This window comes from Dermacentor andersoni, chromosome 2 (genome assembly GCF_023375885.2).
Source record: "Dermacentor andersoni chromosome 2, qqDerAnde1_hic_scaffold, whole genome shotgun sequence".
NCBI classification, from domain to species: domain Eukaryota; kingdom Metazoa; phylum Arthropoda; class Arachnida; order Ixodida; family Ixodidae; genus Dermacentor; species Dermacentor andersoni.
The window spans coordinates 190,042,428-190,065,443 of record NC_092815.1 but is presented as its reverse complement, the minus strand read 5'-3'; the positions used below and the strand labels follow the sequence as shown (position 1 = coordinate 190,065,443).

Here is a 23,016-nt window from a genome sequence, read left to right as displayed (position 1 = left end):
TGCTTGATTCTATGCCCTCCTTACTCAATTCCCCATGTAGGGGCCTTGTAAGGTATTTCACGGATGAATAAAATAATGAAGGCAGCATTTCTTCAGCTTGAAAGAGGCTCTGAACAGAGAATTTCTCACGTCGTTGCGTGTCATCCACCTAGACTGATAAATTTGTGGGCGCATTTTCTGTGCTGAGAGATAAATATTGCATATTTCTACAAGTACTACAGCCACGAATGTGGTGAATGAGAGTAGCATTCTTGCGAGTCAAAACGACCACAAACACAGGATCGCCAACGTTGTCTGCATGCTTCATTGTTGCAACGTACATAAATTGCGTGCCTTCCTAAAACCATGGCAGTCTGAAACCATCAGCATAGCATACTAACCCAGAGTCCACACTCTTGGCAAGTCAGAGGGTGCCACAGTTAATGAAGAGATGGTCTCCAAGGAATAATGCTGTAGCAAAATAAGATGACGGAAACCCCCCGGCAGCTGTGCCATGGGTCTAATGACATGACGATTATCAAAGACGTCATGATGAACGTTGCTGTTGCCACTGCATCGTAAGAAAACAGCTAGGTGCTGTGAATTGAACTTTACTATTAATTTTAGAGATCTGAGCTCGGGAGAAATCGAGAGGCTGTCCCGAGCGTGCTCAGCTCATGTTCTATAGCATTTGACAGGACGAGTCAAGCTGCAAAGCAAAGCTTGCAGCCTTCTTGCAGTGTTGTCAAGGGCTACCTAGCTGTTTCAAAAATAAGTGGGTTTCCATGACGCAAAACCATATTAAACTGGCACAGTTGCATTTTCCTTAATTCTCACATTTTATTCAATAGGTTTTTTGTTATGAATGGTTGACAACACTTTACCGGTAGTGATGTACAACAGTGGGAGCAGGTTTTGTATCTCCAAGAGATGATTACACCTCTGATTTATTCACGTCATTATCTCTCATATGAAAGCTATCTTCTTGGCAACAGTGATGCACTCGTGTGAGAATGCTAACCAATCAATTTAGCGTGACTCAATTTTGGTGCTCAAAAGAAATAAGATTGGCATGATTTAGGCAAGCAACCTAAGTGGCCTTCTGTAATTCTACCATATATCAGATCTGCATTCACATGAGAGCAGAGCTACAACTTTGGTATGAAGGAAAATCAGTCTTTGCCCCCTTTTTTTTTTCCGAATTATGGCTGTAAATGTGAAGTCAACATATCCATTCCTAGCGGTGGATCTTTCTTGGACTGGGCCGACCTTATCTGCCGGTACCTATATGGCACGGCACTGCTGTCAGTTGACGAAGATGGCAGTTGTGCTTCACACGTACAAGGCGTACGAGCAACGAATGCCCATCGAAATCTACAGGGAAATGCAGCCCACGTATGGGGAAAGGTGTCTCGCTTTGAGAAGTGTGAGGTAGCAGCGTTGCGAGTTGGCAAAAGGCTACATGACAATTCACAAAGAGCCAGATGAATTCTACCACAGGGGTAGCTGAAATTTAGAGTTGCGACGGGACAAATGTCTGAACTGGTGTGGGGACTCTATGGAAAAAATAGTGTAGAGTACGTAGAATAGTATGTATATTTCTAATTACCTGTATGTACCTTATTTTGGCTAATAAAAAATGGGGGCAAAGACTGTGTGATTTGCCGTCGCAGTTCGAATTATTCATGACTCAAACATTAAGCACGCAAACATTAACCTAAATTACTTCCATCAGGTGCTGTCCGATCCACACCCTAAAACCTAAATGTTCACACATCCCCGCATACCAATTATATTCCATTGCCCAGCTTAAGTACTTGAAGGTTCACGTAACATAATGATAAGGGCAATGAATACCATTCGCAGTCTTAAATTTGGGGGCTTTATAAAACTTACCCACATAAGAATACTACTTCTATGCCCGTGTTATAGCGCAAATATTTTTTCCGCGAGTCTGAAAAAAGCACAGTTGAAGAAAAAAAAACGAGACTCTTGTGCAGAAAAGCTGCGGCTGTACACCTCCTTCCTCATAAATACCTTGTGTATATAAACAGCATACCTGAATACAATTGCCGTGCATTGTTCGTAAAAAATAGGGTCGCAAAATATACATCATCGTGGTAAAAAAAACAATAATACAAACACCTACCTAATAAAGAAATATGGCTAAATCGAAAACCGCCAGAAAAATAAAACGCAAGGTACAATCACAGTGTTATGAACACGCCCAGCACTGCCCTTGGTCTTCGGCTGATCTACATTGGGCAGCACGCGCGGCGCCTCCACAAGAGTTAAAACACGCAAGCATGGCCGCGGCCATCACGTGTCACAGCTTGGCCGAGAGCAGCATACCCTGCAAATCAAACAGTGCGTGCACAATGTGCTGATACAACGTCCGTGCGTTGGTCTCATCACTTTTCTTGAAGGCAGACAAGGCAAAGATGACCCTGCGGTGCAGAAAATGAAAGAAAAGAATAAACAAGAGAAACATTGAAACAAAGCGAGGTTAAAATTCTGAATGCAAAACAATACTAATTATATCCTGAGGATTTATGTGCCAAAACTGATCCGATTGTGGGGCACACCCTTGGTGTGGGACTCTGCATTAATTTTGACCATAAGGGGCACTTTAACGAATACATAAGCCTAATTACATGAGCGTTCTTGCATGCCGTCCCGATCAGAAAGTGGTTACTGCAGCCGGGATCGAACCCACGACCGAGCTTAGTAGCGCAGTGCCATAATAGCCACTTGACAACCATAGTGGGTGAATTTACTGTGTCTGAATTACGATTGTGAATTATCACTAGGGCCACTGTTTGGGTCAGGCACATTCGTGCTGACCAGTTGAGTGTAATTTATTCGGCGAGGGCAAATGTCAAAATCACAGTAACATAAGTTTTGGTCCACAGAAATGTATGGGCATCAGCCAGGATCTTAGGACAAGATAAAACGAACCAAAGCCACATTAACAAAAGTGTGCTGCAATAGGTAATAAAAACGAAACAGCTAGGCAAGGTGCCGCTTCTCACTTGTTCTCTTCAATGCTGTAGAAGACGCCATAGCCATCTGTACACATTGGAGCCACGCAGCCGATCAGTGGCGTGTAGCCGTTGCAGCTGGTTGATAATATGAAGTTCCCATTGCCACCACTGTGACGAGAAATAGCGCAGGATTGCTGTGACGACGACTGGACAGTGTGCAAGCAAACAAGAATATGGGTGCTATCGACCCTGAAGGGGTCAAAAATAAATTGAATATTCATTGAACAGTCCCAAAAATTATTTACCTTCCTAGTAATATACTCTCTCTGAGACACAATGTACGTGTCCCACAGCTTTATTCATTGTTCACAACTGTTCCAACTCTTGCAAACTGATGATCCTCAGTGCATCCAGCATGTTCTTTATACCCTCCACATGCTCAACCTTAGGCACTTGTTTCAATCATGGAAATAAGGAGCTCAACCAATCATGGCACAGAGCTCAACCAGACAAACAGAAAGCTATTATTACAGTTACTAAGTGCATTTCTACTTTGCTGTTGGTGCAAATTTTTGGCAGTGGTGCAATCACAAACATGTTGCTTTTTTTAAATGTTCTATTTTACCAGCAGCAAAGTAGACTTTACTAAGTAAGTGCACTATTAGCTCTGTATTTGTGTGGTTGAGCTTTGCACCACCAGCTGTTGTCCCCATTCTAACCACTCATGCTTACGCCTCCACTTACCTGGCAATTCACCGAAACCGCTCGTCTTTGCTGGAATACTGGACATGCTAAAGCTTCCTACTGTGCAATTTTTTTCTAACTATTGCACAACCTCTAGGGCACGTCGAGATAAAAATGCCGGCTTTGACGTCTGCCATCACAAAATGCAGATGCCGTCAGAGGCTCAAAGGAAAGCCAACGGAGTGAGCAAACAAAACGTCACACAAAGATTATCATGGGTGATCTATTTAATCAACTGACGGGGACGACAGTGTAGTACATGTGCCTAGTTGTATGCATGGGTGTTAAGGGGGGACGCGGCTTTCACATTGCGAAAATGGCCAAAAAATCGATTTTATGAAAGTCACATTTTCAGTTTCTATACCATATTTACTCGCATAATGATCGCACTCGCGTAATGACCGCACCCCTGAATTTCGTCGTCAAAATTCGTTTTTTTTTTAAATTTCCTGTGTAATGATCGCACCCCAAACTTGCTGCAGCGATATGTCGTGTGCCAAGTCTAGCTAATATTGATCGCGCTTACCACCTGTCGAATGCTACGCGAATGACTCTTCAAGACAAACCAAGCGGTCTGCACGCACCAAACATTCTTAAGTAGATGCCTCATTTCATTACTTTCACCACTTTCCGCACTTCCATGACTAAAAAAAAGCTGCAACCAAACTTGCCTTTATTATGTGTAGGCTTTATAATGGTTGTGGTCAACAACAAAAAAGGTGCCTTTCGATTCTTCTCATCTGCACTCGTGGGCATGCAAAAAATCGCGAGCGGCAACGATAGTAGCCACGTTAAGACTGATACGTTAGAACTGTGCCTTATTCATACGCCGACACTTGTAACACAGCTAAGATATTCGCCCACCCTTAGCGGAAACGTGCCGTATTAAGATAGTAGTGAAGACAAATGCCGCAGTTTCCGCAGCATGCCCGCCATGTGTTTCTATGTCACTGGCAGCTAAGTGCGCCCATGTGTTTCTGTCCCCTCAAAGTGGACATGGCTACGTTATTGCCGCAAACTTGCCGATATTAATGATATTATTCATTACGGATATGAAAGGAACTGTTTCAATGCAAGTAATGTACTCACGAGAAGAAAAAAAAATCGCATTTGGCGCGTTCAGCTTGCTCCGCCGGCCGCCATTTTTGTTTTGGTGTCCCGCAGCAAACGCACGATGAATAATTTTTTCCTTTTCAAGGGAAAGTTAACTCGCCTAGTGATTGCACCCCTGATTTTGTGTCAATTTTTCTGACAAAGAAGTGCGATCATTATGAGAGTAAATACGGTAACTCCTTTTCTATCTGATTCTGAAATATCATCACTGTAAACAACGTAGAAGTGCTCTAAAAATTTTTTTTATCAGCCAAGGTAGCAAAAAATTTCGCGGAAATCAAGAAAGAAGAGCATTTTTCAAGCCACCATATCTCCAGAATGACGCAACCGAGCGCCGCCATCTTGGTCTCATTGGAAAGGGCATTTCTCAGTCTTCAAGTTTGCCGCTTCAGCTACCTCTCCATACAGAAACAAGCACACAAAAAGCAGATGATTGAAGGTCGTGCCCGAGTCTGCGATTGGCAGTGCCCGCCATAAGATTCCAGCGCGGTTTGCCATTGGTCCGCGGTTTGCCATTGGTCCGGTGCTCGCGTCGTCTGCTCAGCTCTTTGCACCTCGCAAGTCTGGAAGTCTCCACTCGCCATAATCTCGACTTGTCAAAATGGGCGCTATGCGGACATTGCAGTAGCGTGGCCAATCCCTACGTTTGTGGACATCTCAGACCTGCGGCTAAGCATGCCGAGCATCGGCGACACGGACATCGCGACCAAGATTCGCGTGCGGAATCCTCGGACACACGGCCAAGCCTTTCAGCACTCGCTGTTTCGGAATTCGTGACTAAGCACATTGCACATGCAATCCTCGGACCCGCGGCTAAGCATTTCGCGCATCGGCACCTCTGACTGCGTGACTAAGTAAATCGAGCGTTGACTCCTAGAGCCCGCGTCTAGGCATTTCGCGTGTCGTCACCTCGGACTGCGCGACTAAGCACATAGAGCGTTGACTCCTCGAGCCACTGACTAGGCATTTTGCGTATCGGCACCTCAGACTACGCGGGTGGTACTTCATGCATCAGCACCTCGAACTGGGTGACTAAGCACATCGAACGTCAACTCCTCGAGCCCGCGACTAGGCATTTCGTGCTTTGGCACCCTGGACAGCCTTTCGCATCTGCAAATTAATTTTCAACTCTACTCTTACACTTTCTCAGTGTAACCCTCAGCAACCCTACTCTTACACTTTCTCAGTCGACTCCTCGAACCCGCGACTAGGCATTTCACGCATAGGCACCTCGGACTGTGCAGCTAGGTACTTTGCGCATCAGCGCCTTGAACTGTGTGACTAAGCACGTCGAGCGTCGGCCATCAGTGTGCCAGAAAATCGTCTCGAAGTGCATGAAATCAAAGGGCAGAGACCCAAAAAAACCACCTGTAAGCAAAGACAGCAAAAATTACAATCCTGGTGCATTTTGAGTGATGTGAACTGCTCCAAAAACTTTGAGAGACGTTTTCTCAAACGTGTGTTTTGGGCATTCTGCATTGTCTGTGGAAAGGGTAGCAGGTAGCATGGGAATACTTGGACCAATTTTAATCCTGTTTGTTTTTATGTATTCCCTGTAGTGTGCTTGAGGGTATGACAGTCTTCAATATTTTGCTGAAGGCTTAGTTTTTCTTCTGCATGCTAATTTGTGAACGACAAGTTCCGGTACAATTAGTGAAGGTGAACATGATGTTCCGTGTAAAAAAAAAAATAAAGTGGTTGAAAACGTTTTGGAACTGTTGTACCCTGCAGTGCTCTTTTGAGCAAAGATTAAAACTACAGGCAGCTCCCTGGCATGTTTTGTTAAAGTGCCAGATTTTCCACAAGCAGAACACATGTGACTTCTTGTAACTTGAAAACTAGTCAAGCTATCGTAATGAAACTGCATATTTGTTTATTTCAGACACTTTCGAGTATGGCTGCCAAATTTCGTTGCTCTAGGTAAAAGAAAAAAAAAAGTTAGCTCTGATCCCCACCTTCCCCCTTAGGGGTGACATGGGTTCCGGGAAAAGCATTTCTGTTATGTATTTTAGACACTTAGAAATTTAGAATATATTCAACATTATGTGCTGATTGCAAATATGAAATTTGCTTTTCTTAGTCAGTCCTTTAAAAGGTAAAAAAATAGAGTTATAAATTTGGTAAAAATATAAATATAAATATAAAAATGTATTGCAGTAAGGGAGCTAAAATGAAGCAGGTATGTTTCTCAATGTCCACAGAATGAAACTTGGTATTTTAATGTTGGTATCTGTACATTACCTATCAAGAAAGGGGTCAGGCCTTTGCCTGACGACCTTTGAATCTTTCCAATGCTATTTACTGTGTGCTAGGAAGAAGTATTCAAGCTATTCGAGCGGGGAGGCTTAGCAGCGAGGATCAATGGCAAATATCTTAACAACCTTCGGTTTGCAGATGACACTGTCCTGTTCAGCAACACTGGGGATGAATTGCAACACATGATTGAGAACCTTAACTGAGAAAGTGTAAGAGTAGGGTTGAAAATTAATTTGCAGATGCGAAAGGTAATGTTAAATAGCCTGAAAACGGAACAAGCATTTATAATGGCCACTCAACCCCTGCAGTCTGTGCAGGAGTACAGTTATCTAGGCCAATTACTCAGAGGGGACCCTGATAATGTGAAGGAAATTTACAAAAGAACTAAAATGGGTTGGAGCGCATACAGCAGGCATTACCAAATCCTGACTGGGAGCGTATCACTTTTGTTGAAAATAAGTGTACTATCACTGCATTTTAGTGGTGCTAACATATGGGGCAGAAACTTGGAGGTTAACAAAGAAGCTCGAGAACAAGTTAGAACAAGGTAGAGACCGTTAGGCATAACATTAATAAACAGAGAGAGAGAACGGGGATAGTCTATATTCTGGTTGATATTAGGATACATAAAATGGAGCTGGGCAGGCTATGTAATGCATAGGCGGGTAATCGATAGACCATTACAGTTTGGCAGAAAGTTAGGCGGGGTGATGAAATGAGGAAATTTGCAGGCGCAAGTTAGAATCTGCTGGGACAAGACAGGGGTAATTGGAGATCGCTGGGAGGTCTTTGTCCTGCAGTGGACATAAAGATAGGCTGATGATGATGACCTATATTTTAGACAAACTTATGAAATCCTAAAGTTGCAATATTTCAGGTGTGAATTTTGTTGGTCACCTTTACTAGATTTCAAAATGTTGCCATGTCCTAAAACACTGGTTCTGCACCAGCGGTTACGCAATCCAAGACTCCCCAGAATCCAGACAAAAAATTCACAATTAAATGAATAGCAGAGAGAAAGTGCCGCTCCCAAAACTTGCAACTTGCAAAAATAATTTTTTGAGAAGAACAAGAAATTAGAAGAATGCAGAAATGTACCTTTTGAGCTACAAAATAAGGTAGCTTTCTTCTGAAACTGCATTGAAGCAATGTTTTTGACAGGAAAGCAAGCCAGAAAGATGCTCTTTCAACCAAGACCAAAATAGCCTGGCACTGATAAGCGGTTTTGGAATGGCGAACGGCAGGAAATGGGTCCTTTTCAGTACTTTCATCTGTGAAACAGGATATTTAAGTATAAATACAGCGCTTTTTTTCTCCAACATGCCGTTTAGAGTGCCGGTCTTTTGCGAGCAGGTGCGCCATGATATGTAGATTAAAAAATAACAGAAATGACAAATCAAATTTTTTTTTCTGTTTCCAAAACTCCCCTAACCCTCTGCCTAAGTAAAAAGTCAGCTATGTTTCACTTCGTGAACGCGGGTAACGTGCAAGTGTACGGACGGCGGGAACATGCACAATGAGCACCGCGGCGTTGAAGCACAAACGGAAAGGGCGAGAATGCCGTCATAGACGTTACACTGATCTCAACGGTGCGACGCCTGGTGTGCCACAGGGAAAGCGCATATTGCTACACATGCAAAGAAGACACACCGCGGACATGCATAGCGAGCACCACGGCGACAAAGCAGAAACGGAAATGGCGCCGATGCGGCAATTCTTTTCTCCACCTCCAGGCACCTTGCTTCTACGGCGCTCGCATCCCTCGCGGCGACAAACATACTTTTGCCGATTTCACAGATTTCTTATGCTTGTGCATAAAAAATTCTGATTACTTCTGGGTCTCTCCTCGTGTATGAGGCAAATACAGAGACTACATACCAACCATTATAAAATAATGTAACACAAATGAGACCAGACATTAATAGTTCTTTTTGCACATGGTAAATAAGCTTGCTTAGTCACTGAATGTATCATCCAAATATTATTCCTGTACTTTAACCTATGGTCTTGTGCAAAAGACGAGCTGCTCGTTTCCTTTAGCTTTTCGGATCCTTGCCCACTTTTTATGAATGTTCTTAAGCACATAGAAAGACAATGGTCGATGACCAGATTTCTTAACACATCAGTAACTAAGTAGTGCGTCTGGCGGATCCATGCACGAAGAAACTGCATGACTAATAAGGTGCTTGTGCCACCTGGTGGTGGGGATCGACACCATTTTATTGAAAAAAATTGGTGGCGCATCCATCCTTTGGAGATGAGTGGCCATAATTATATTAATGCAATCAGCAATATTTATTACGATGGATGTGACATGTTTTACACACTATGATGATTATAGTGACGGAAGTTACGACTCCGTGGCACATACTCATTGGCCCCAGTTGGCATGAAAGAGGCTAGGTTAGAGGTTCTGAAAAGTGTGAAGTTCCCAAAGAATGCTTTTCGCATTAAGACAAAAGGCGAACGAACTGACCTTTTGACAAATACAGGGTCCAGGAAGAGGTCAGGCATGGGCGTGCCATCTTCCAGAGCAGTGAGTGCAAGGCCCATCAAATGACGGTCACACCCTGCAGGAATCAAACACCAGAAAGTTTACCCATTCAACAAGCTCTGTATTGCTTCTTTAGATAAGGAGCTAACCAGCTATATATATATATACAGTCGAACCTCGATATATCGAACAGCGCGGTGATCGCAAAATAGTTCGATATAGCCAGAATTCGATATATAAAATCACGTAGAAAACGCGTCAAAAACTAGCACAAATCAATCAATGAACCAATCGTGGCGCAATACTAGATACTCACATGAAGCTTCAAACAAAGTATTTATTTAGTTCGCTGAAAGTACTGAAGCAGCGTAGCCTGCTTCATATTGGCAACCGCGTGTTTGACCACGGCGTCCTCAACATAGTCCAAACGGTCCACAAGAGACAGTCTAGTGCCTTCTATTGCGCCGCAGTAGCGGCGTACAACGGCCAAAGCAGCTACAGCCTCAGTTGCACTCGGGAGTGGGGCAACATCAGCGCTTGCTGGATCAGCCTCGGCAGCGCCTTCGTTTGGCCGCTCAGCAGTCACTTCTGCAGCGATCTCCATGTCTGTTAACTCCGCCACTGTACCGGTGCTGTCGTCACCGCCAACGAAGTCCTCAATGCACATGCTGTGTGGCTCAGCACCGACAAAGCGCTCGAACTGGCTGCAGGTTTCTTCAAGCTGGTATTCTTCCTCTGTGCCATCCAACGTCAAATCTTCGGCTGCTTCCTCGGAAGCTTCTTCAATGCGGGTCACGAAACCCGCATGCCGAAAGCAGTGAACTTCTCGGCGCCGAGAATGAACGCAAAGTTCTTGGCCTTCTGCTGTAGCATTGGTCCCGATAAAGGAATATTCCGGCCCCTTACGTCGATAAACCATTTGTACAGCGCCTTCTCGACGTCTTGAAAGGCAGCTTTGCACACCTGCCGCACGCCTGAGTGCTGGTTCTGTTCCGCCTTGGCCTTTATGTCACTCTTATTTTTCAGCAGAGTGCTCAAAGTACTCCTTGGGATGTTGAAAGCTTCGGCGACGCTCGATTTCTTTTCTCCATTTTCAACGCGCTGTATCACTTCCAATTTCGCAGCAAATGTCAGGGTCGTCCGCTTCTTCGCGTTTGCAGCCATCACACCAACCACGACAGGCCTAAGCCACACATACGACTGGCGTAGCACAAACGGCAGCACCGAGACGCACGTGTTGTTGATGTTGTCAAACTAGCCAACCTGGCCAAGCCACGGCCACGCCAAGCCGCCGCGTGCGTACGCCGCTACGTTCAAATGGCGCCCTCGGCGCAACAGATGTGGGCAGCTGTCGTACGCAGCAGTCTGGAACGCCCATCGCGCCGCCGCTATCTTCGAGAGTGTTGCGGGAAAGCTCGCCTCCTGTCAACAGAGCGCACTTGGTCTGGGGCGGCGGAGTTCGATATATCCATTTTACATCCGGCCCCGTTCGAAATAAAAATTAAAAATGCATGCGATTTTCCACGTGATATAGAAAGTGTTCGATATACGCAATAATTCAATATATCCGTGTTCGATATATCGAGGTTTGACTGTATATATATTTACTAATCTAGAACCACGACGTCTTATTTCTAGACTGTCTTTTTTACAAATTCTATCATTCACCACTCCACATTTTAGCTATATTACCAGCTCATCGTCAGTCCAGCCGCATTAACCACAGCAAAGCCATGTATCCTCCCCCGGCGCAGACTACCTCTCATCTACGCTCATTTTTTGTGAAAACCGCCAGGGACTGGAACGGTCTGTCTGCCGACGTCACGTACCACTCCGACGCTCATCACTTCAAGGCTGCTCTCGAATCACTGTTTTGTTAAACTAAGCCCATCCCTCATGTAATACCCCATCTCTGGGGCCTTTGTGGTATAATAAATAAATAAATAAATAAATAAATAAATAAATAAATAAATAAATATCATAGATCTAGTACGCATGCCATAACAGGCACTAGAATAGCAGCTTGGGCTTGTTGGTTTTCCATCCTGCTAGTAACAGCGCAAAATGTAGACAAGTACTCCTTGGGATGTTGAAAGCTTCAGCGACGCTCGATTTCTTTTCTCCATTTTCAACGCGCTGTATCACTTCCAATTTCGCAGCAAATGTCAGGGTCGTCCGCTTCTTCGCGTTTGCAGCCATCACACCAACCACGACAGGCCTAAGCCACACATACGACTGGCGTAGCACAAACGGCAGCACCGAGACGCACGTGTTGTTGATGTTGTCAAACTAGCCAACCTGGCCAAGCCACGGCCACGCCAAGCCGCCGCGTGCGTACGCCGCTACGTTCAAATGGCGCCCTCGGCGCAACAGATGTGGGCAGCTGTCGTACGCAGCAGTCTGGAACGCCCTTGTCTACATTTTGCGCTGTTACTAGCAGGATAACAGGCACGTCTTGAAACAATGTACAGTCGAAACCCGCAATAACGAAATCGCCGGGGAAAGCAAAACATTTCGCTTTTGCGGGAATTTCGTTAGCGCGAGAATGAGGCAGAAAAGACAGGGAAGGGAACTGGCTTGCAAAAAAAAAAAAAGTTATTGCCAAAAGTCAGTCAGCTTACTTTGCCGAGCCTTGCCTTGCAGCAATTTTACTGCTCTCGACTCGCACTACAAGAAGTGGTCCATTGCCACGTCGTCATCATGCTCACCGAAAAATGATCGAATTACATCGAAGGCATTCAACACATCCCGCGGGTTCGCAGTCCTCTCTTGATTTGGTGTCTGGTGGTCGTCGGCGTCGTCGGCACCTTGGCAAACGCTACTTATGATGAATTCATCAGTCACCTCTTCATGGATGACAACACCTTCATCCACACAAAGGAACTCATCGATGCTGAGGCCGTCCGGAACACCATCTGTCACGGCAGAAAGTTCATCCCATGCGTGGGCCAGCGATGGCGGCACTGCGCCGTCAGCACTGTCAACTAGTGCACCTTCAGGCGAATCTTCTTGCGATGCCACTGGATCAGCGCATGATGCTTGCCGAGTGGCAATGAAGCCGGCATGATTAAAACAATTAGCTATCACGCCTGGCGACGTCGCAACCCATGCGGCGGCCATCATCTCAAGCACCATGAACATGTCCACTACGGTGGGACGCTTCAACTGGAGGTTCAGCAGCAGACGCTGAATCAGCCTCTCCTTGTAGGCGCACTTGACGCTACGAATGACGCCTTGATCAAGCGGCTGCAGCATGGAAGTGCAGTTCGGTGGAAAAAAAACCAAGCGCACGTTTCCCAGTTCCACGTCATCGACATGATGGGCACTGCAATTGTCCACAAAAAGGCAGACCGATCTGCCTGCCTTCCGCATGTCCGTATCGAAGGCCTCGAGCCAGCTGCCAAATATGGCCCGGGTCATCCATGCCTTCAGGTTCGCGGTGTACTGTACGGGCAGCCGACGATTTCCCTTGAAGCAGCGGGGCTTCTTACTTCTGCCGATCACAAGTAGTGGCCGTTTATCTGTGCCGTCCATGTTGGTGCACAACAAAATTGTTACACGCCGCTTGCTGTGTTTCCCCCCGCGGAATTCTTGGCCTTTTAAGTCCAGGGTCTTCGATGGCAGCATCTCGTAGAATAAGGCCGTCTCATCTGCGTTGTAAATGTCTGAGGGCTTGTACTGGTCCAATACTTCTTTGTTGGTCAGCAGCCACGACGACGTTGTCAAAGGGTCGACGGCTGCTGCCTCCCCGGAAATGACTTTGGCCACTATGTCGTGGCGGGCTTTGAAACGGCTCAACCAGCCAGGGCTAGCCTTAAAATCAGCGTGCCCGAGAATGCATGCGAAGTCCAGCGCTTTCTGCTGAAGAACTCTGCCAGACAGCGGCACTTTGTTGGCACGCTGTTCAAAAAAGCATGCAAACACCGCCTTGTCAACGTCTGGAAAAGCCACAGCGCTCACCGTTTTGTTTTTCGCACTCACACCATTTCCGAGCGCGCCGAGAATGGAGGCCTTGTTTTTCAGAATTGTCGATATCGAACTGCACGCAATTCCAAATTCTTCGGCGATATCCATTTTCTTCCTGCCCTTTCCAGCTTGGGCAATAATTTCAGCCTTATCCTGCAGTGTGATAAATTTCCTCTTTTTGGCTGGAGGCGGCATCTTAGCAGGCTGTCAAAGCAAATGGTCCGATCGGCACAGAGACACACAATTGACGCACTCTAGCACCAACGACACTGAGCAAACGACCATGTGCGGCGGTACACCAAGCCCACTGATACTAAAGCGTCATCCGGGTTATCGGAGCCTTCACGTGTAGTAGATGTCGATTTGGCTGCCACGCACGCAGGCATTTCGCTCCGCATTTAGCACAAGCTGCAATGGCACACAGGATTAAATAAAATGTGCTCACTGCGAGATCGCCTACGGTTCTTGTCTTCTTTTTTTTTATTTGTACCATTTAAATGCTGATTGCATTTTTGGCCCGGCGCAGTCACCCGTTGCGATCGTCCCGTTGCGACCGGCGAACGACCACCATCATCATCATCGCTGTCGTCTGTCACGAGAGGTGGTGCGAGGCTTTTTTTATTGTAAACAATGATGGCGGCGGCCACGCAAGTGTGCTGTGGTGGTAGTTAATGCAATTTAAGCGCACAACGAATGCATTTGAGCAGTTTCCGGACACTACTAGTGTTACATGAGTAGATTATTTGCGGACTGTCGTTTCAGAAAATTTCGTTGATGAGGGATTGCTATAGAAAAAAGTTTCGTTGTCGCGAGATAGGAAATGCATTGACTCCTATGGCTGTTCGCCGGGGATCCGAAAATATTTCGTTGCGGCGAGAATTTGGTTCCCTCGGGATTTCGTTACCGCGGGTTTCGACTGTAGTAGACAATTCAAAAGATTATACCAAATGTTACACAGATAAACGAGCCAGGCATAAATTGGTCTTTTTGACTTTGGCAGCTTGTTTGTAGTCCAATTTTTACAACCTTTTATTTACGGTATGTCAACTAACCCTACAAACAGGGTTTTGCTAAGGGATGGGCACTGAACAATATTATTCATTAATGCAAAAATAAAACGATACATGTATGCGTAAAAAAGCAATACAATACCAGTTGGCAAAGTGAAGAGTAGGTAATGGTCCTAGTTTGTAAACAACGATAACAAGTAAAAAGAATAAAGTAATTGGCATATTACACTTAGACAGCTAGAAATTAGTGTGACAGTCAACTTCAGGAGTAACAGAATACACAATTTACACATTCTAGAACTGTTAGTAAAGCAGACAGCCTCACGATAGTGCACTTCTTGCGGTGGTCACACTTCAAGGCACATTATGTTTAACAGTATGTTCGGATACAGCACTAGTCTTGTAGCACCCAGGATAAATCAGAATTAATGTACGCTCTGCGGTGATGCTGGACTAAAAATGATGATTTGCACAGCAACCTAACAGCCATTTAGCACAGCTAACTGCAAAACTTGGAAATTATGTGGGATATCGTGGTAACTAAATCAAGCTATCTGACACTGCGAACATTTTCATTGACAGAAACCCTGCATGCACTTACTGAAGTGATTTTGTTGACAAAGTGTTACTCACCGTAGTTCTTGCAGCATTCTACCATCAGGGTTTCGAATTTCTGCACGGCTTCTTTTAAGAGCGTGACGACTCTTGTTATCTGCAAAATAAGAAAGGAAGGGAACATCATCACTTCACTTGGAGACAGAAGGTGTGCTTGTAAGAAGGTTGGTTTTACAGTTGAGCCCACTTACAACGATCTCTTTACAGCAAACTTTTGGTGACCATGAACACTTTCTCAACCCCCAAAGAGTTTCGTAAGGAGCTCATGAGAGAGCCATCCACTTACTGCAATTAACTAGCTTGTTTGCTTTGGTTACAATGCACAGAACGAACTGCGTGTCGAGGGGGGTGTGGGGGTGTTAAAAAAAAATGCGGCACACATGCTTTGAAAATGTTGCTGCTGGTTCTTGGACCTGCCGAAGTTTCCATGTGTCTGTGACACCATGTTCAATAATCCGCTCACATTTTAAATTTATTTATGCATTCTTTGACAAATAAAATTCACTTGGTAGCGGGCTTCTTTTCGTCAATCACATGAAATTAACTTTCCACACTTGGGTCGTTTGCACTGCATTCATGCCATGAACTGTAGAGTGGCAGCGTCCCAACGAGCCAAGGAAGGGGAGAAGGCTGCTTTGACAACCACTACCGTGATATGCGTCCCTTCTTTTAATACATCTGGATTCATTGGCGAGTAGCCGAGCAAAATCTGTTCGATACGCAAAAAGTGTATCTGTACAAAAATGCTTAATTTGCGAAGTTAAGACAATTAATCATTATAACAGTGCAAATGTATATGATTGATAGCTTCATAAGCTATCATCATACGAACATTCATCAGAGAGAATACCCATATCAGATTTCTGCACACACATAAGGATACATAGGGTTCCATAGAAAGTGCATGGGGAAGCCTATAGTCAGGGTGGGCCAAATGAAATTTGGGGGTGGGCCAACTTGAAATTTAGGCGTGCGCCAACTTGGAACTTGGGGGCAGGTCAACTTAAATTTGGCGGTGGGCCAACTGAAGTTTTGGGTTGGGCCACCTTGAAATTTGGGAGTGGGCAAACCTAAATTTTGGGGTGGGCCGACTGAAATTTGGGAGTATGCGTACGCATACTCAGACAACTCCAGTGGAATTCTTGCACACTTCTTTCCTTTCTCTTTTTACAGTGTTATTGTTCTCGGCCGGTGGATAATCCTGAACAGAAGGGACCAATCTTTCTTTTTTTTTTCCTCTACAGAAGTTCTCAGCTCAGTCTTGGGCTTACGATAGCGCAGATGTTTTAGAGCGTGCTTCTGATGAAGCAATTGCTGAAGAGGCGTGACAACTTCCGAAAAAGGATGCCTCCAGCAGCGAGGATGACCAAGAAACTAGCATGCCTCCAACAGTGCCTCCCAATGGCTAGGGGCACCTCTTACAACCACATCCACAGCTTGACGAGCTTTGGTAGTGTGTGTTGTTTACATACTAGAACTTGCATAACTTGGCGATTTCTGCCAGTGAGTGGCATGTGCATCATTTCTGGTAGCAAAGCAACTCTTCTGCATCTTGTTTAGTTTTTTTGTCGGTAGTTCTGAGGGTGTTGAGTAGACTAACAAACTATTTACACAGTGAACAAATTGTGTGTAACAAAGGTGTTCGTTGTATCTAGGCCTGACTGTACAGGGACTGTTTATACGCAAGCATCATCAGCATGCATGAACAGTGTGCGGTCTGGCACTGCATGACTCGAAGTAAAGAATAGTATGTTTTTAAACTACCCTTTCATAGCATTAATTACGGTACGCTAGATTTAAAGGCACCAAACAAGTACAAGTCACAAAAATAGGTGGCTGCAAAAGCCAAACAGGGGACAGGTACGACTGTTAAAGCGGCATTTAAGTTATGTTTAGGCAGAATATTTTTGTCCTGTATACTGACCTATACCTCCAACCGTATGAGCTTTGCAAAAAGCCAACCTGACAGAAGTTCATTCAACGTCTTGAAAGCACTTTTTCACGCGTAAAAAGTGAATGAAGTTAGCAATGCGGTGCAACGATTACACCGAAGCAAAGTTGGTGATAGATAGACTATATATAGATAGACAGAGAGTCACAGCTCAGCAAGGATGAGGATAGATTGAACAACACAGGGGTATCCATTTATAACTGTTAGGAGGTATGCCTTTTGTTTATTTATTAAGCACACCACTGCACTTCTTCCTCTTTCTTTCCTTGATTTTTTTTTGCTGCTTAAGAGTAGAATTAGCTGTGCTATAAAGAAAGAAAAAAGGACTGCAGGAGAGTGGTTCTACTGCATTTTATTTGTTAACTCACACTTTCCTCCAATTTCCTTTTATACTCCAAACACAAATTTTTCAGTACAGCAAACACGAATTTATTTGGAGGAAAGGAACTTTGAGCGCCATATTTATTTTGCAGCATCCAAAGCTCATAAGGCTTGGACTGCAAACAAACAAGTGTGGGGCACAGAACATGTGTTGACGATAGTGTCTGCAAAGCATCAAACAGCTGCACGGCAAAGAACAGGTGAAATTTCAAACGAAATTATTGTGCACACCATCCTCTCAAAGGGCGCCGCAGTTTTTGCTGGAGAATTTAAGGCCATAGGCCCCTACGTCAGACACACTGCCTACAAAGTATGGCACACAACTTCGGTAAATCATACATCGCTGGAATGCACTAAACTGCCCCTGGAAGTGCACTGCAAAACAAAACGCAAGATAATATAAACAAAAGGCGGGGCTTGCGACAAACTTGAAGCAGTCTCTCGGCTCAAGTACGGGAGAAGGCAGGAAAGAAATGCCACTCACAGATGTCAATTGAGGCAAAGGGAGAGAATGTATATGTTGGCAGCAAAGCTTGCGTCTTGACGGCATGCCAAAATGACATTTCAATTCCTCCTATCTGCTCTAATAACAAATCGATTTGACGAATCCTTGCAGTAGTACACTTCCTAGACGACCTTTAACAGCTTTCAGTGTATAATCAAAACTTGCGATGGAGCCTGGTGAGGGGCCTTCTAAGCAGAATTCTACCTTACATATTCCAGGACATAAGCAGTCGCAGTAAAAAGACAAACCACTTGCTAGGATAGAGGTACAGCTGTGAGCAATAGTTTGGAAATGAATGATGCCGCAGAAAAATTTTACTTTCAGGGCCTGGACATGGCAGCTGAAATCAAACAGTACAGCCTATGTGTGTGCATTTAGGGTGCCGTATGAAGTAATTTCATATAGAGGAGCTGTATTTAAAAAAAAATTTTATTTCTTGCTGACGCAGCGATCTTCAAATGTGTGACCGCAACTGTATGTACTGCTTTCGAAGATTTGATGGCTTTAAAACTTCACAGACCTTGGGCAAAAATTTTTACCTTTTGTGAAACCACAGCCACACTTAACAACCGTAGAGCTGGTCTGGAATTTGATTGGTGCACTCAAAAAAATAAAATAAAATAAAGATGATAATAAATAAAAAAAGGATGACGAGTTCCTAAACTGGCAAGTAAATTAATAAATAGATAAATACAATGCCATGCCCCGTACAACTGCTTGTTAATGCTGTCTACCTCAGGCTTGTCTCATCTCTTGCACTCTGGTACTAGTGGCGTCACTCCTTGGGCCAAAAGTGGCCAAAGAGAGACAAACCTCTTGGTTTTAGGTTGGGAAAGAACTTCCTCTGGTCTTATCACTGGCCACGCTTCTCGACATCAGTGACTGTTCGCCTCTTCCACAGCTTAGTTCCCTCAACAAGCTTCTCATTTTCTGTGCCACTCTTGAACAAACAGGTATGACAACTTACTAATGCTGTGACGATAGAGTACGTACCGAGGTTTTGCCATCTGTAGCAGCATTGACAAACTCCACCAACTCAGGTGTGCAAGCACGGCACGTCTCTGTTCGGCCATGATAGAAGCCTCGTGTTGATGCTGTCACGTACGTTGCACCTGGTCTTCAGATGCATGCACAAGACAGGGAATAAAGAAGAAAAAGGCTTGTTAGCATTGTGCCAATTCATTGAATATACACGTCATATCTGAGAACAGCTCTGATTTCTGTCGATATGTCTTGAAGGTGTTTATCACAGTGCACTACATGGACTGCTGACTTACACATGTTTAAGAACCTGCAAATATTCGGAACTCTTGAATAACAAATTGAATATTGTCATATTTGATCCGGTCGCAATTGTAATGCGACGGTCGACTTTTCAGTCTGCCAAATAAAAAAAAAAAAAAATTTGAAAACCGCGAATGTAATGCAAGAGGAACGGAGAGAGAACTGGTACCTTTATTGAAGAAATCAATTTGAGTTCTCTTCACTTATCGCCATCTGAGAAGGAGACGTGAGGTTTCCTAGGGCGGTATTCTCGGGCGATCACTTTGGCAGATAGTGTCACTTTCGCAAAATTTTTCGGAACTCGGCACCAAAAGCATCCCCGACAACTGTTACTGGCGCCATGCCGAGAGTGCTGCCGGCCGTACACTTCAAGGGGTTTGGTGCCAAAACGGGCAAAGTCTTGTGAAAGCGAAACTGTTACCAAAAGTGATTACAGTAAAACCTCATTAAACCATACCCGCTTAAACAGTAGTTTCGTTTTAAAAGTAGTAAAGTAAAATCCCCGACTCAGCGGCCATTGAACATAATGTGTTTTGTATCTGCAAAAACTGTACCAGCTTATTGCATACGCACCGGTTAAAGCGTAGCGTTTCCACTTTTCGTCGCGCAAACACGGCGGTGCGTCGTCTCCATCGGGTGGCCCGGCAGAACAAGCCTCAGAGATCGGAACAACGGCCTCCAAGCGCCAAGTGCGTTTGTGCGTGAAGCTACATCAACATCATTTCGACGCCGTGCCAGAGAGTGTCGTGGCATCGTTGTGCATGCGAGGACTCGTGTCATGCCAAAGCTTGGATAAAAAAGACGCCGGGTGCTCAGCATAGAAGAAAAATTAGACATCGTCCGTGCTATCGAACGTGACACGAAGAACTCGGCGCTGGCACGCGACAGGGATCTGCCGTTGACTACAGTGTGTGGCATTTGCAATGCGAAGAAGTTGCTCGGCAGCGCTGCTGCGACCGCGAAGAGATGTCGGCTACGAGGTTCGACTTTTCGCCATCGTTGCCTCTGTTGTTGCCGAAGTGTCGACTAGCGACAGTGATGAGGACGACACGGAAAGTGACAGCACAGGCCATTCAGGCCCGACAGTGGCAGAAGCTCCGCGTTACGTCAGCCTCATGAATGCAATCATGGCGATGAGAACAGGGGTGCGATAACCTAACTATTCCAAATGAAAAGTATTGCGAACTCCGGCACCCGGCAATGAAAAAGGCGCCCTGGGACTTCTGCAGCACTACTGCGCGCATGCACGGAGAATATGTAACGCCAACGAGGAATCTGCCATGCGAGTGTTTGCCAAGGAGAGGGGCCTGGCTGGAAAGCTGGCACGCAGCTTCAGTAAGTTTGAGGCCACTGTTGTCGTGCTAGGCTGCCGCGGCATCAAACGAAAATAACACTTTTGTCGTGCGAAGTGAATAAATACTGCATGTTTTTTTCCCCTTTCATCACACTCTCTCCGAGTTTCGTTTTTGACAGGTAAGTGGGCGACCTCATGCTATTTCGGTTAAACAGTACTACAGTCGGAACCCGCGATAACGAAATACCGCAAGAACGAAATTCCCGCGACAACGAAACATTTTCGTATCCCCGGCGAACGCCCATAGGATTCAATGCATTTCGTACCTCTCGGCAACGAAATGTAGCTGTACTGCAATCCCACATCAACGAAATTTGCCGGAACGTAACTCCGCATATTGCGTAAGGCTAGCAGGCTCCAAAATGTGCTCAAATGCGATTGTTTTGCATTAAAATTGCGTAAAATGGAGCTGTGGAGGAGTTTCCCAGCTCCTTGGTCGTTGAAGCTACTCCTCTTTCGAAGCGGTCGTCATACCGAGTGGTCTGCATAGCCACAATGTGCAAATGAATTTAGTTGAAGTGCAAAAGGCTGCAGGGTAATGCAGCATCGAAACCATAAAATTGACCGAAACACCAGTCACAAACAGAGCAAAAATAGCATCGATTCCAACAAAAAATGCTTTTACTTTGGTAAAGGTACAGGTTGCCAACATAACGTTAAAAACCGTAGAATTTAGAATAGTAGTTTTAAAATTGTGAATTTTGCTATTATTGTAATGTAACGTGAGGGTCGAGTTCAAGCAATGAAAATCATGAAAAAACTTGCGTTACAATAGAATAAATACAGTAGTCACTAGTCGAAAATACAAATAGTTTCAAGAAGTTCATGTCATTGACTGAACACGATCAAACATGAAATTGAAGCAGAACTGCAATAACTTTCATTCCATCCTCAATGAACATACTGCTCTAGAGCCCAACTTTTCTACAATAGGATGTTGTTCAGGCATGTCATTCAGCAGTGGGGGTTGTTTGGTACAATTTATAGATGCAGCGCTGTGTCCTCATCAAAATAAACATGAACATGTTTCATTGCAACATATTCGATACAGTAATGGCACCATCGATCATGTCCATTAGAAATAGAAACAAAAACTATTTTTTTTTTTGCTCTGCCATCGTCTAGACAGAATGGATTTCTGCCTTTGTAGCGGAGGAAGACAGATATATGGCCAACAAGGCGGCCTTTGTTAATGTTCTACGATAAGGTAATGCATGACCACTTATTCCTTGAAGAGCCCAGATTTTGCAAACAAACTGCTTAGGTGCTCCTAATGCTATCTTTGTGTTTTGAATAAAAAGCATGCTTTATAGTGTTAAGTGTGACGACAACCTTTCCCATGTTGCAAATACCACGATTATTATCTGGTCAGTGTGTCTCGAGATATTTCAGGCAATAGAAAGCTCAGTTATAGTGGTTGTCTTTGAACAAAAGAAAGAATACAGAAACATTATGCTCTCACTTTCTATGCAGTTTATAGTAGCCCAGCTGGATTGCAACCTGCAGGAACGCCTCTGGATGGATTCGCACTGGCTTCATAAAGCCCTTGCCGTAGCCGGTGAAGACATCGCACACCACGTCCAAGTTGTCACACTGCGCGAGACACAAAAAAATATGCAACGCAAGAGCAATATGTCAGAAAAAGTACAGAGTTAAGATTTCTTAACCTTCTAAGTGCTGTTTTGTTTTCCTACAGCAGATGACATGAAAAAGCTTACCGGATGTCGGTGTTGCTCACATTTCTAGTTTTCAGACATGACCAAACGACACATCAATTCTATGCGTTTTTTGAAAAATGCAGAAATTTAAGAACTTCCTACAAATTTCGATTCAGAGGACTTCAATGTTGATTATGAGATTAAGTTGATTAAGAGTAAGTGATTAAGATACAATGATCTCTGACGGAGAGGCCATGCTGCCCAAGGAACAGTGATCATCCTAATTAAAATCATCAATTAGCAAAAAGTTCATACTTTTGTTTGAATTTCCAGACTAAATACTAGTAGAAAATTCCGCAACACAGTCAATAAATAGCATTTGCATTTAAAACCTGTTAATGCGTTAGCTACATAGGCAAAAATTTAACATGAAGAACTTAGGAAGACACCCAGCAACCAAAGCAATGAATAATGGCAGTCAGGGCCAACAGTACAGTCCGCATTGTCTGCTGAAAACCACCAGTGCTATCAGTGAGGCTAGTATTAAGAAAGCATTGAAGAAAACCAGAGGCCCATTTTCAAGCTGTGTCCGTATTGTAAAGGATATGAGCTATGGTTCTGGCATGGACTCGTTTGATGCTGATGCATGAGCAGACATTGATGATGTAACAAAAGATGCAAGATGCTGGAGAATGGTTTTTGAACAGCGTCTGTCCCAAAAT

General features: G+C 44.5%; 1 protein-coding gene across 1 annotated transcript in view; it reads right to left on the bottom strand.

Moving 5' to 3' along the window:
- Positions 1-799: 799 nt before the first annotated feature.
- The window catches only part of CROT (Carnitine O-octanoyltransferase), a 220,813-nt gene continuing 198,596 nt past the window's right edge, over positions 800-23,016 (bottom strand). The window contains exons 12-17 of the mRNA XM_055075955.2: positions 22,099-22,229; positions 18,992-19,115; positions 15,180-15,258; positions 9,553-9,646; positions 3,012-3,131; positions 800-2,426 (exon numbers count right to left, since the gene is read on the bottom strand). Of these exons, the coding sequence (XP_054931930.1) occupies positions 2,306-2,426; positions 3,012-3,131; positions 9,553-9,646; positions 15,180-15,258; positions 18,992-19,115; positions 22,099-22,229 (669 nt within the window). The 3' untranslated portion in view covers positions 800-2,305. The remainder of the gene's footprint in view (positions 2,427-3,011; positions 3,132-9,552; positions 9,647-15,179; positions 15,259-18,991; positions 19,116-22,098; positions 22,230-23,016) is intronic.